At 47.5% G+C, this 12,624-nt stretch overlaps 1 protein-coding gene across 1 annotated transcript in view; it reads left to right on the top strand.

The window, feature by feature from the left end:
* The first annotated feature begins 1,597 nt into the window (after positions 1-1,597).
* Positions 1,598-12,624, top strand: part of CHRNG (cholinergic receptor nicotinic gamma subunit) — a 39,648-nt gene continuing 28,621 nt past the window's right edge. The window contains exon 1 of the mRNA XM_087965548.1: positions 1,598-1,688. Within this exon, the coding sequence (XP_087821674.1) occupies positions 1,640-1,688 (49 nt within the window). The 5' untranslated portion in view covers positions 1,598-1,639. The remainder of the gene's footprint in view (positions 1,689-12,624) is intronic.

The following is a 12,624-nucleotide window of genomic DNA, read 5'->3' as shown; positions in this document are numbered from 1 at the left end:
TTTGATTTAATTTAATTTAGTTTAGTTTCAGTTAGATTAGATTAGATTTGTTCAGTTTAGTTTCAGTTTAGTTTAGTTTCAATTTGATTTATTTAGTTTCAGTTTAGATTAGATTAGATTTGTTTAGTTTCAGTTTCGTTTCGTTTGGGTGTGATTAGAATTCTGGGAATTGAAGTCCACACCTTTTCAAGCTGCCACGGTTGAGAAAGACTGTGCTAAACCCTGTCTGATCATTTGGGATTTGCTGGGTTAATCCGCCACTCTGCCCAATGAATCAAATTTAGAAATAACAGAGTTGGAAGGGCCCTTGGAGGTCTTCTAGTCCAACCCCCTGCTTAGGTAGGAAATCCTACACCACTTCAGACAAATGGTTATCCAACATCTTTTTTAAAACTTCCAGTGTTGGAGCATTCACAGCTTCTGGAGGCAAGTGGATTCTGTCTCATCTGGATCTTTCATTTCCAAAGTTAATGTATTCTAGGATTGCTTTTCCAAGCGGACACATTTTAATCCAAAATTACGAAAGCTTGAGCTTGGCTTAAACTCTTGTCTATTTTAAATCTGTTCTAAAAGCCAATGCAATTCTAAATTGCATTAACAGAGGGATACAATCGAGATCAAGGGAGGTACTGATACCAGTCTATAAAGCCTTAGTAAGACCACACCTAGAGTACTGCATCCAGCTTTGGTCACCACACTATAAAAAAGATGTTGAGACTCTAGAAAAAGTACAGAGAAGAGCAACCAGGAGAATTAGGGGACTGGAGACTAAAACCTATGAAGAACAGTTTCAAGAATTAGGCTTGGCTAGTCTAGGGAAGAGAAGGACCAGGGGAGACATGATAGCACTCTTCCAATATTTGAGGGGCTGCCCCAGAGAGGAAGGGACCAAGCTATTCTCCAAGGCCAGACAAGGAACAATGGATGGAAACTGAACAAGGAGAGATTCAACCTGGAAACAAGGAGATATTTTTTTTCTGACAGTGAGAACAATCAACCCATGGAACAGAAGTTGCCTTCCGAAGTTGTGGGAGCTTCATCACTCGAGACCTTCAAGAAGAGATTGGACTGCCATTCGTCAGAAATGGTGTAGGGTCTCCGGTTTGGGCAGGGGGTTGGACTAGATGACCTACAAGGTCCCTTCCCACTCTGATTATCTGTCCCTCGGACAAGGTGCTATGGGAGTTCTGATTCCCCGCCCCCACCAGAGACTAACGTGGTAGCACCTCCCGACATTGCTAACTTCATGGCTCCTTCATGGCCTTGGCATTCTCTCAGCCTTTCTCTCCCCCGGGCAGATCGCTACCCCCCACCCCATCACAATAAAGGCTTAAGCATTTCCGGTGATAAGAACAGGCAGCCCTTAAAAAAAAGGACCCCTCCCTCTTTAGAGCCGCATTGTTCCCAGTAATGGGCTGCCAACATCCCCGAAACAGCTGACAATGCCCAGCATAAACAGCTGAGCCACAACTATCTTGGAAAGTGGTGGGGTGGGGATTTGCCATGAGGGAGGGTGGGGTGGATGTGTGGAGGGAGGGTCCAGGCTGTTCCTCAAAATAACATCCCAGGCCCTCCAGCTTGCACCGGTGGTCCCATTACTGCCGAGGGACAAAGAAAGAACAGTGCACAGGCATATAACATGAGGATCCGATGCTCAAGTTTAGCTCTTATGTTCAGCTTCCTTGCCGGTAAGTTAGAATCGTGGATTGCGGTTGATGGGGAGATAAGGTGGAACAAGAGTTTTAATTTAATTTAGTTTAATTTGATTTAATTTAATTTAGTTTAGTTTCAGTTAGATTAGATTAGATTTGTTCAGTTTAGTTTCAGTTTAGTTTAGTTTCAATTCGATTTATTTAGTTTCAGTTTAGATTAGATTAGATTTGTTTAGTTTCAGTTTAGTTTCATTTGGATGTGATTAGAATTCTGGGAATTGAAGTCCACACCTTTTCAAGCTGCCACGGTTGAGAAAGACTGTGCTAAACCCCGTCTGATCATTTGGGATTTGCTGGGTTAATCCGCCACTCTGCCCAATGAATCAAATTTAGAAATAACAGAGTTGGAAGGGCCCTTGGAGGTCTTCTAGTCCAACCCCCTGCTTAGGTAGGAAATCCTACACCACTTCAGACAAATGGTTATCCAACATCTTTTTTAAAACTTCCAGTGTTGGAGCATTCACAGCTTCTGGAGGCAAGTCGTTCCGTGGATTAATTATTCTAACTGTCAGGGAATTTCTCCTTGATTCTAAGTTGCTTCTCTCCTGGATTAGTTTCCACCCATTGCTTTTTGTCTGTTGTGGTTCGCCAGAAGACGGTGCAGATGGCAGCGGAATCGGACAGTGGGGAAGAAAGGGGACCAGTCTGGGAGACTGGAGAGGATTCGGATGAGGGTCCTGCGTCCGATGCAGGGATGGGGCCAGGACCATCTGGGAGTTGTGTGCTGACTCTGGAGCCTCTGGAGTCTGGCAGCAACGAGGCCGAGGAACAAGGGGAGCCTGTTCCCAGTGTGCGTGTGCGCAGAGCTGCCAGAAGGCAAGAGCAGCTAAGACAAAAGGGGTGACTCGGGAGTAAGGCTGGGAGGCGATTGCCCCTCCCATAAGGGATAAAAGTCAGACCTCAACGACAAAACCTTTGCAGGAAGCAAAGTCATTCGATCGGTTCCGAGTCATCCTTGAAGCTCTGTGTACTTTGGTTGGTTTTTTTCTTGTACTTCGGTTGGTTTCTTTTATAGTTAATTGGATATGTCTGTTTTTTGGCAGCATTCCACAGAACTGAAAGGTGTGTGCTTATCTTGGGGGACTGTTTAAAAATAGTTCTGGCTGGGAATGAAAATAACTCCCAGCGTTGCAATAAAATAGGTTTTGCTTTTAAGACAAGCTTGTGAATAATTACGATTTACGAAGCCTGGGTCAGAACATTGTCCTGCCTTCAGATGCTTTGGAGAATAGCTTGACTCCTTCTTATTTGGGGCAGTCCTTGAGATATTGGAAGATTGCTATTATGTCTCCCCTGGTCCTTCTTTTCATTAAACTAGACGTACCCAGTTCCTGCAACTGTTCTTTGTATGGTTTTCTGCCCGTTTTCAGCAAAACTGTGCCCATTGGCTCACTTAATGTCAACCGCAAAAGAGGTCTTAAAGTTGGGTGGATCACTCTACGCCCACCATGAGTTGCGACCATGATGAGCAGGCTCCGTTACCGTCATTAAGTTGAGGACTACCTGTAAGATAGCAGCAGGATGAACAATGCTACCCTTTTCTTGCACGTACAGGTATGCATGGACTAGGGGGAAAAAAGACGCAGGAAAAATATATACTGTATATACTCGAGTATAAGCCTAGTTTTTCAGCCCATTTTTGTGCTGAAAAAATCCCCTCGGCTTATACTCGAGTCAGATCCCTCTGAAAAAAAATGGTGTGGAGTCGCGCTCCGGCGGCAGCGACTCCCAACAGCTCCAACCCGGGAAGGAAAGGCAAAAGCGCTTTGCCTTTCCCTTCCCGAGGCGGCGGACTGGGGCCGCGCCGGCGTAGTGACTCCTGACTCAGGGGGCTCCGAGGGAGGGGAAGAGAGTGACTCCTGCCTCCCGCTGTCATCATCATCTTCTTCTTTTGGGTTAGTGAATCAATTAAACCTTTCATGATAGTGAGATCGTTTCCCAAATTAATTATTTTTATTTTTGAAATTTACCAGTAGCTGCTGCATTTCCCACCCTCGGCTTATACTCGAGTCAATAAGTTTTCCCAGTTTTTGTGTAAAATTAGGTGCCTCGGCTTATATTCGTCGACTTATACCGAGTATATACGGTATATCGTTTATCATTTTCAAGCGAATGTGATAAAAAAACCATGGCAAAAGGGCACGTAAGTGTTTCCAGATGTTTCACAGTTACCTTTAAACTTGCCATAAATTTGCCTGGGAATTAGCACCGTTTTTTTTCTCATACAGACTGAAAGATGCTTTGATGTTTGAAGATGAGTTAACTTCCCTAGGGGAACATGGGTTCATACAACACAATTTGCTTGGCTGCCAACTGGATTTATTTTCTGGCTGGCAAAAGATGCTAAAACGTAAGCTTACCCAATGAATTGGATTCGCTGCAAAGCACCGAGAATCTAAGTTGAAAGCTAACTATCTGTGCAAGTCCCTAAGGTGCGTTTTTTTCCCCCCCAGGAGGCAACTGGACTTTCTGGTTTTTTTTCCTTGAAGACATTTTGCTTCTCATCCAAGAAGCTTCTTCAGCTCTGACTGGATGGTGGGGAATGGAAGGATTTATACTCCTTGCTGGTCATTTGCATCCTTTTAGATGGTTGTTGAGGCCACTTGGAGGTTTGTCTGTGTCTTCAGTGTCACCTGAGTGGTGCAAATGGTTCCTCTAGAGGGGATTTAAAAACCATTTGTCTGAAGTGGTGCAGTGTTTCCTGCCTAAGCAGGGGGTTGGACTAGAAGACCTCCAAGGTCCCTTCCAACTCTGTGGTTCTATTCTATCCCACGGTTATATATAATGCTCTGGTAAGTGTAGTCTTACCAGGGCATTATAAAGTGATATTAACACTTCATGTGATCTTGATTCTATCCCTCTATTAATACAGCCTTAGGACTGTGTTGGCTTTTTTTGGCAGCTGCAGCACTCTGCTGGCTCCTATTTAAATGATTGTCCATTAGGACTCCAAGATCCAGCACTGGAGGTTCTGTTGCTTCAATACTGGAGGTTTTGGGGTTTGGGGCTGCAACACTGAAGTTTTTGGTGCTAAAACACTGGAGGTTTTGGTGCTCCAGTACTGAGGGTTTTTAAGAAGAGATTGGAGAGCCATTTGTCTGAAATGGTTTAGGGCAGTGATCCCCAACCTTTCTTATGCCGTGGCCCGGTATCCCCAACCTTTTTATGGCGCGGCCGGTACAGGCATTAGCTGGGCGCAGCTCTTTTTTGATGAAAAGTGCTTCCGGTGAGGTCACGGAAGCACTTTTTCATCAAAAAGATGGCGGCGCTCAACGCTCCAGTGAGCTTTTCCGGGTACAAATGGCTTTCTACCTGGAAAAGCTCACGGGCGCTGGCGCCGATCTTTTGATGAAAAAGTGCTTCGGTGAGCTTTCTACCCGGAAAAGCTCACCGGAAGCACTTTTTCATCAAAAAGATGGCGGCCGACAGCAAACTAGCGGCCCGGTAGGACTTGTTCCACGGACTGGTACCGGTCCGCGGACCGGTGGTTGGGGACCCCTGGTTTAGGGCAATGGTGGCTAACGTTTTTGGACTCTTGTGCCAAAAATTGTGCGCACGCAAACACTCGCATGCTCGTGTGCCAGCACCCAGAAGCCCCCCGTGCATGCGTGTGTGATTTCCCCACCCCCACCCCCTTACCTGCACTGTACCTCCCAGCTGATTTTAGGCCTGTTTGAGGCCTTTTTCGACCTGCTAGAGGCTTGAGGGATGCCTCTGCAGGCTTTGCAGGCCGAAAAATGGGCCCATTTTGTCACTTCCGGTATTTCCAGAAATACAGGAAGTGATGAAATGGGCTTGTTTTTTGGCCTGCAAAGCCTTCAGATGTATCCCTCAAGCCTCTGGCAGGCCGAAAAAGACCCGAAAATCAGCTTGGAGACACACGCATGTGCAGTGAGGTAAGTTTACCTGGGGCTCGCGTGCTCACACAAATGGATCTGTGTGCCACCTGTGGCACGCGTGCCATAGGTTCGCCACCACGGGTTTAAGGTTTCCCACCTGAACAGAGGGTTGGACTGGAAGACCTCCAGGGTCCCTTCCAACTCTGTTAATCTGTTATTTTGTTAAGGTCCCTCTCCCAGTGACTGCTCTTGAGCCAGGTACCATCTGTGCATTTGGTTTTTCATCTGATATTTTAACCAAGATTTAACATTTCATTAGCAAGCTCATTCAGCGTCTTCGGATACAATTCCTGTGGCTCTGGAGATTCAAAATCATTCTTTTTTTAAAAAAATATATTTTTTTTTCTCTGAGCTTATTTCTGTAAGTCTGGCACTTCAGTCGTGTCTCTTCATTTCGTTTTTCCTAATCTCCCCGCGGAATTCACGCACATCCTTGCCAAAGAGACTGAAGAGTAGAGAGAAGTGGCACGGCTCTGTGGTGGTGGTTGTTTTTTTTTCTTTTTTCTTTTGTCACCTGTTAGCATCCCAGCATCTTTGCTTGAACAGATGGGGTTGCTTTTCTCCTCCCTTTATTCTGAACATATCTAAAAAACGAAAGAATATCAGGAAGCGCTTGTCTTTTCCCTGGCAATATTGTTGGCTTGTTTTGAAGCCTTTTTTGGACACCGTCTCAGTCACGGCTTGTCATTCCTTGTCCTTAGGAAGCTGTTTTACTACCTGTTCTGGGGCATCCACAGAGAGGGAGGAGGTTGTGAGATGAAAAATCCACCAGGTTCGGTTGCACGCTTGGAGAAAGGCACTGGAGACAAAATGGAGGCTGGAGGCTGTTTGGAAAGATGGTTTAATGATGAAGGAGAACCACATGGGTACTTTTGGGCAGCTGACCACATGGAGTGGAGAGTGAAGGGTTTTTTATACTTTCTCTTGGGCTTGGCACTTGAGCTTCCTGTTCCTGGTCAAGAACATGTATTCTATTGGGTTGTTGTAGGGGTTATGTAGAGGTCATAATTGGCTCTGTAGGCTGTCTGAGCTACGTTCGGCTGAAGCTTGAACTGCTGGGGATGTTCAATTGAGATGATGCAATGAAAGGGACACTGGCAGGGGTGGGCTTCAAAAATTTTAGCAATCGTTTCTCTGCCGTGGTGGGCATGGCCTAGTAGGCCTCTTGCACCATGGCAGAGGAGGCAGTTTTGCCCACCCCGGACTCCGGAGGCTTTCTTCGAGCCTCGGCGGGGGGCGGGGGAAATGGCCTCCCCAGCTACGGAGGCTCTCTGGAAGCCAGAAATGGGCCCGTTTCCGGCCTTCCCAAACTTCCAGGAGGCCCGTTTTTCGCTCTCCCCGAGTCTCCGCGCACGCCCTGCACTTACCTGCATCTAAAACAGGGCCACATGGGGACTCCCGGGAGGGGCGGGGTGGGGTGGGCAGGGCCAGCCAGGAGTGGGATTTGGGGGTTCTCCAAACTATGCAGAACCTTAGCTAGGGGCTCTCTCCCGAGCCCCTGAGAACCCCCAGCAGCCCAGCCCTGGGCCTTGGATAATTCCTATTGTGGCTTGAGGGCTGCCTCTGCAGGCTTTGCAGGATTAAAAATGGGCCCATTTCGTCACTTCCGGTATTTGCGCAAATACAGGAAGTGAAAAAAACGGGCCTATTTTTTGTCCTGCAAAGCCTACAGAAGCATCCCTCAAGCCTCTGGCAGGCCAAAAAAGACCCCAAAATCATCTGGGAGGCACACGCATGTGCAGTGAGGTAATCCTACCTTGGTTGGATCTTGGGTGAGGGTATTTGCTTATGAATAGAGCTAGCTATCTCTCTGTCTCTTAAACACTGACATGTGCTGAGGGCTATTAAGAAAGTGGGGGGGGGCTGCTTTGCAAGAGCATGTTTCTTCACTTCTCATCCAATATCCTGCCTTTTTAATATTTCTCCAATATTTCATTCTTCTAGGAGAGGGGCGGGTGCTAATATTCTACAAGATCAAAAAAGTTAAGATGGCAGCTACAGCGACACAACTAAAGCCTTCCCGCTTCTCCACCTTTTAAAAATATGTTGATTTTTTTAAAAATCCTCTCCCTATGCGCCTCTCTGCATCTGTTCTGTGCATCCTTTTACATTGTCCATTGATGTTTTCGAGGTTTCTTGATAAATATCTCCCAGGATTTTTTTTAAAAAAATAACCTCTGGCTGCATTCACACAGCATATTTAATCTGCTTATTGATTAACTTGGGTTTGGATCCATAGACTCTCTCGATTCCCCTGCGACACTTAAACCCAGGGAAGCAAAACAAAAAACAAAAAAAAAAAACACAAATCCCAATGGTAAAACTAACCAAGTTTAACCTCTTTGGGGGTGCAGTGGGTACAATTTGCTAGGGGTTAAAGGGTGCTGTGTGAACCCAGCCTTTCAGGGGCAATTCTTGGGTGTCGCGAGATTTATTGAATCTGGAATTTTTTAATCTGGGTTTCGTCCTTATTTCTTGTACGATTTCAACTCGAAGTCAGCCAAACAGCATGTTTAACATGAAAGGAAGGTGACTTTTGTCGACTATTTTGGGTGATTCCTAGAAGTACCCTTAAAGAGGAGCTAAAGAGGAAGGTTTCCTAAGCAATCCTCTACTTATGACCACAACCGAGCCCAACATTTCTGTTACTAAGTGAGACATGTGTTAGGTATGTTTTGACACATTTTATGAACCTTCTTGCCACAGTTTTTGTAAACCCCTCAGAGAGAACTATAAAACATGGTGAAGTGGTATATAAGTCTAAGGGCTATTGCCCTTCCTTCTTTCCTTCTTTCCTTCTTTCCTTCTTTCCTTCTTTCCTTCTTTCCTTCCTTCCTTCCTTCCTTCCTTCCTTCCTTCATTCCTTCCTTCCTTCCTTCTTTCCTTCCTTCCTTCCTTCTTTCCTTCCTTCCTTCCTTCCTCCCTCCCTCCCTCCCCTCTGGGCACCATCTCGCTTTCTCTCTCTCTCCTTCCTTCCTTCCTTCCTTCCTTCCTTCCTTCCTTCCTTCCTTCCTTCCTTCCTTCCTTCCTTCCTTCCTCCCTTCCTTCCTTCCTCCCTCCCTCCCTCCCCTCTGGGCACCATCTCTCTTTCTCTCTCCTTCCTTCCTTCCTCCCTCCCTCCCTCCCTCCCTCCCTCCCCTCTGGGCACCATCTCGCTTTCTCTCTCTCTCCTTCCTTCCTTCCTTCCTTCCTTCCTTCCTTCCTTCCTTCCTTCCTTCCTTCCTTCCTTCCTTCCTTCCTCCCTTCCTTCCTCCCTCCCTCCCTCCTCCCCTCTGGGCACCATCTCTCTTTCTCTCTCCTTCTTTCCTTCCTTCCTTCCTTCCTTCCTTCCTTCCTTCCTTCCTTCCTTCCTTCCTCCCTCCCTCCCTCCCTCCCTCCCTCCCTCCCTCCCTCCCCTCTGGGCACCATCTCGCTTTCTCTCTCTCCTTCCTTCCTTCCTTCCTTCCTTCCTTCCTTCCTTCCTTCCTTCCTTCCTTCCTTCCTTCCTTCCTCCTTCCTCCCTCCCTCCCTCCCTCCCTCTGGGCACCATCTCGCTTTCTCTCTCCTTCCTTCCTTCCTTCCTTCCTTCCTTCCTTCCTCCCTCCTCCCTCCCTCCCTCCCTCCCTCCCTCCCCTCTGGGCACCATCTCTCTTTCTCTCTCCTTCCTTCCTTCCTTCCTTCCTTCCTTCCTTCCTTCCTTCCTTCCTTCCTTCCTTCCTCCCTCCCTCCCCTCTGGGCACCATCTCTCTTCCTTCCTTCCTTCCTTCCTTCCTTCCTTCCTTCCTTCCTTCCTTCCTTCCTTCCTTCCTTCCTTCCTTCCTTCCTTCCTTCTTTCCTTGGTGTCACAATGGTTAGAATGCAGTATTGCCGGCTGACTCTGCCTACTGCCAAGAATTCGATCCTGTTTGGCTCAAGGTTGACTCAGCCTTTCATCCTTCCGAGGTTGGTAAAACGAGGACCCGGATTGTTGGGAGCAAGAGGCTGACTCTGTAAACTGCTTAGGGAGGACTGTAAAAGCACTATAAAGTGGTATATAAGTCTAAGCGCTATTGCCCTTCCTTCCTTCCTCCCTCCCTCCCACCCTCCTTCCTTTTCTTCTGTGGTGGCGCAGTGGTTAGAATGCAGTATTGCCGGCTGACTCTGGCCGCTGCCAGGAGTTCGATCCTGACCGGCTCACGGTTGACTCAGCCTTCCATCCTTCGGAAGTCGATAAAACGAGGACTCAGATTCTTGGGAGCAAGAGGCTGACTCTGTAAAACTGCTTAGAGAAGGCTGTAAAGCCTTGTGAAGCGGTATAGAAGTCAAAGTGCTATTGCTAATATCTTGCGTCTCCCCTGAAGTTGCTATTTATAAGTCCTGCTTGTCTCTCTTCACACTCGGACAGTCTGGCTTGACCGTTCATTGTTTGCACACCGCCTGTTATCAATTCACTCGGCCATTTAACAGTTTCCTCTTCCCGAGAATAGGATTCCTTTCCGATGGTTTCCAGTTGAACTTTGAATCCTGAGCCAACAAACCGCTTGGAAGCCAAAATTTGAACCGCCTAAATTTACACCCGGTTTGCTTTTAGAGGAAGAAATCTACCGATAGTCCTTGATTTACAACCACAATTCAGCCCAAAAGTTATGTGGCTAAGTGAGACATTGGTTAAGTTGAGTTTTGCCCCACTTTTCTTGCCATATCTGCTAAGTGAATCCTTGCAGTGAATTAAGTTAGCAATACGATTGTTAAGTGAATCGGACTTCCGCCATTGATTCTGCTTGTCAGAAGGTCACAAAAGGGGATCATGTAACCCCAAGATCCTGCAGCCGTCATAACTATGAGTCAGTTGCCAAGCGTCTGAATTTTGATCATGTGACCATGGGGATGCTGCAACAGTCAAAAGTGTGAAAAACGGCCCTTTTTCCAGGGCCGTTCTAACTTTGAATGGTCACTAAACAAAGTCCTGTATGAGTAGTCCTCGACTTATGACCACAATTGAGCCCAACATTCCTGTCATTAAGCAAGACATTTGTTAGGGGGTTTTGCTCCATTTTAAAAACTTCCCAGCACAGTTGTTAAGTGGACTACTGCAGTTGATATGTAATTCCGTTGTTAAGTGTCATGCCCCTGGTGGAGTCTGACTCTGAGGGAGAGGAGGAACAGCTGACAGGGAGTGGAGGTGTGGCTCTGGAGGTTGTGGAGGAGGCTGAGGAAGGGCAGAGGCTGTTTGGGCAGTCAGAGGAGGACCCAGGCCCATCCCCTCTCCATCCTAGGGCACGCAGGGAGGAGAGGATAAGGGAGAGACATGGTCTACTCAGGAGGAGAGGGCCTTGATCCTCTTCATGGGCTGCAGCTGTGAGAACTGGATAAGAGGACGGACATGCGTACTGGCGAGTGCTGGAAACAAAGCATGGAAATATCTCTAGTTTATGGTTCCTCTCTGAGTTTGGCGTCCTTCCCAGTGTGTGTTCTGTTATCTGTGGATGTCCTCCAGCCCTTATCTTGCCTGGTTTGTGTTGTTTTTTACTCTTTATAATTAAAACAGCATTTCCTCCTTCTTGTAACTGCTTGTGTGGGATTTTTTTGTCTCCAGTCAAGGATATTAGGAGCTTTGAAGCAAAGTGAAGGAATAAAAGAGTCTTCACCTGTTTTGGGGGACTGTATTTATTTTGTATGCCACCCTGGGTCATCACATTAAGTGAATCTTGCTTCCTCATTGACTTTGCTTGTCAAGAAGGTTGCAAAAGGGGATCATGTGACCTTAGGACATTGCAACCGTCGTAAATACGAAACAGTTGCCAAACCTTTGAATTTTGATCATGGGGGTGTTGCAAAGATCATCCCTTTGAAAAACAGTCACAAGTCACATTTTTTTTTAGTGCCGTTGTAACTTTGAATGGTCACTAAATGAACTGCTGTAAGTAGGAGTGGGCTGCTACCGGTTCTCCCTGGTCGTGGGCGAACCCGTAGCTAGTTTTATGGCCAGTTCAGAGAACCGGCAAATCCCACCCCTGGCTGGCCCCACCCCCCCTGCCCCGCCCCTCCCAGGATTCCCCACGAGGCCCGTTTGGATGCCAGGTAAGTGCAGGGCCCACATGGAGCCTCAGGGAGGGCGAAAAACGGGGCCTCCCAGAGGCTCCAGAAGGCCAGAAACAGGCCTGTTTCCGGCCTCTGAAGAGCCTCCGGAGCCCAGGGGAGGCCATTTTCGCCCTCCCAGAGGCTCGAAAAAAGCCTCCGGATCCTGGGAAGGGTGAAAACAGCCTCCCTGCTGTGGTGCAGGAAGCCAACTAGGCCACACCCACCTTGGCCACGCCCACCTCGCGACTGGACAGACAAATATTGCTAATATTTTTGAACCCCACCCCTGGTTGTAAGTCAAGGCTCACCTGTCAGGTGAGGCTCCATTCAAAATCCAAGAAAGAAAACCTTAGACTCTCCATTGTTATAGAGAAAACGACTTTTACTAGAAATTAAAGCGGTAGCATCAGAAGAATACAAGATCTGAGGCAACAGGCGCGAAAATCACATAGAGAAAGTTATGCCAATGTTCCCACCCCCGATAGTTCAAACTGGCCATCCAATCTGAGATGGGTATAATGTCAGGTGGGGGCATCTTCAGGCGGTGTTTCAGACATCTAGTATGGCCAGTGGTGGCTAACCTTTTTGGGCTCTTGTGCCAAAAATTCTGTGCGCGCTTGCACACTCGCACTTGCGTGCCAGCACCCAGAAGGCAATGCACCCCTGGCCCACGCCCCCTACCCATGTGCGTGCAATCCTCACCCACCCCCACCACCTCCTTACCTGCGCTGCGCCTCACAGCTGATTTTTGGCGGGTTTGAGGCCTTTTTTTGGCCTCCCAGAGGCTTGAGGAAGGCTTCTGCAGGCTTTGCAGGCGAAAACTAGCCCCATTTTGTCACTTCTGGTATTTTCGGAATAACAGGAAGTGATGAAACGGGGCTAGTTTTCAGCCTGCAAAAGCCTGCAGAAGCCTTCGTCAAGCCTTTGGGAGGCCGAAAAAGGCCTCAAACCTGTCGAAAATCAGCTGTGAGACG

This window comes from Notechis scutatus, chromosome 4 (assembly GCF_049901735.1).
Source record: "Notechis scutatus isolate UNSWTSFEM ecotype Mainland chromosome 4, rNotScu1.2, whole genome shotgun sequence".
Lineage (NCBI taxonomy): Eukaryota > Metazoa > Chordata > Lepidosauria > Squamata > Elapidae > Notechis > Notechis scutatus.
The sequence above is the reverse complement of the archived record's forward strand: the minus strand, read 5'-3'. Positions and strand labels throughout refer to the sequence as shown.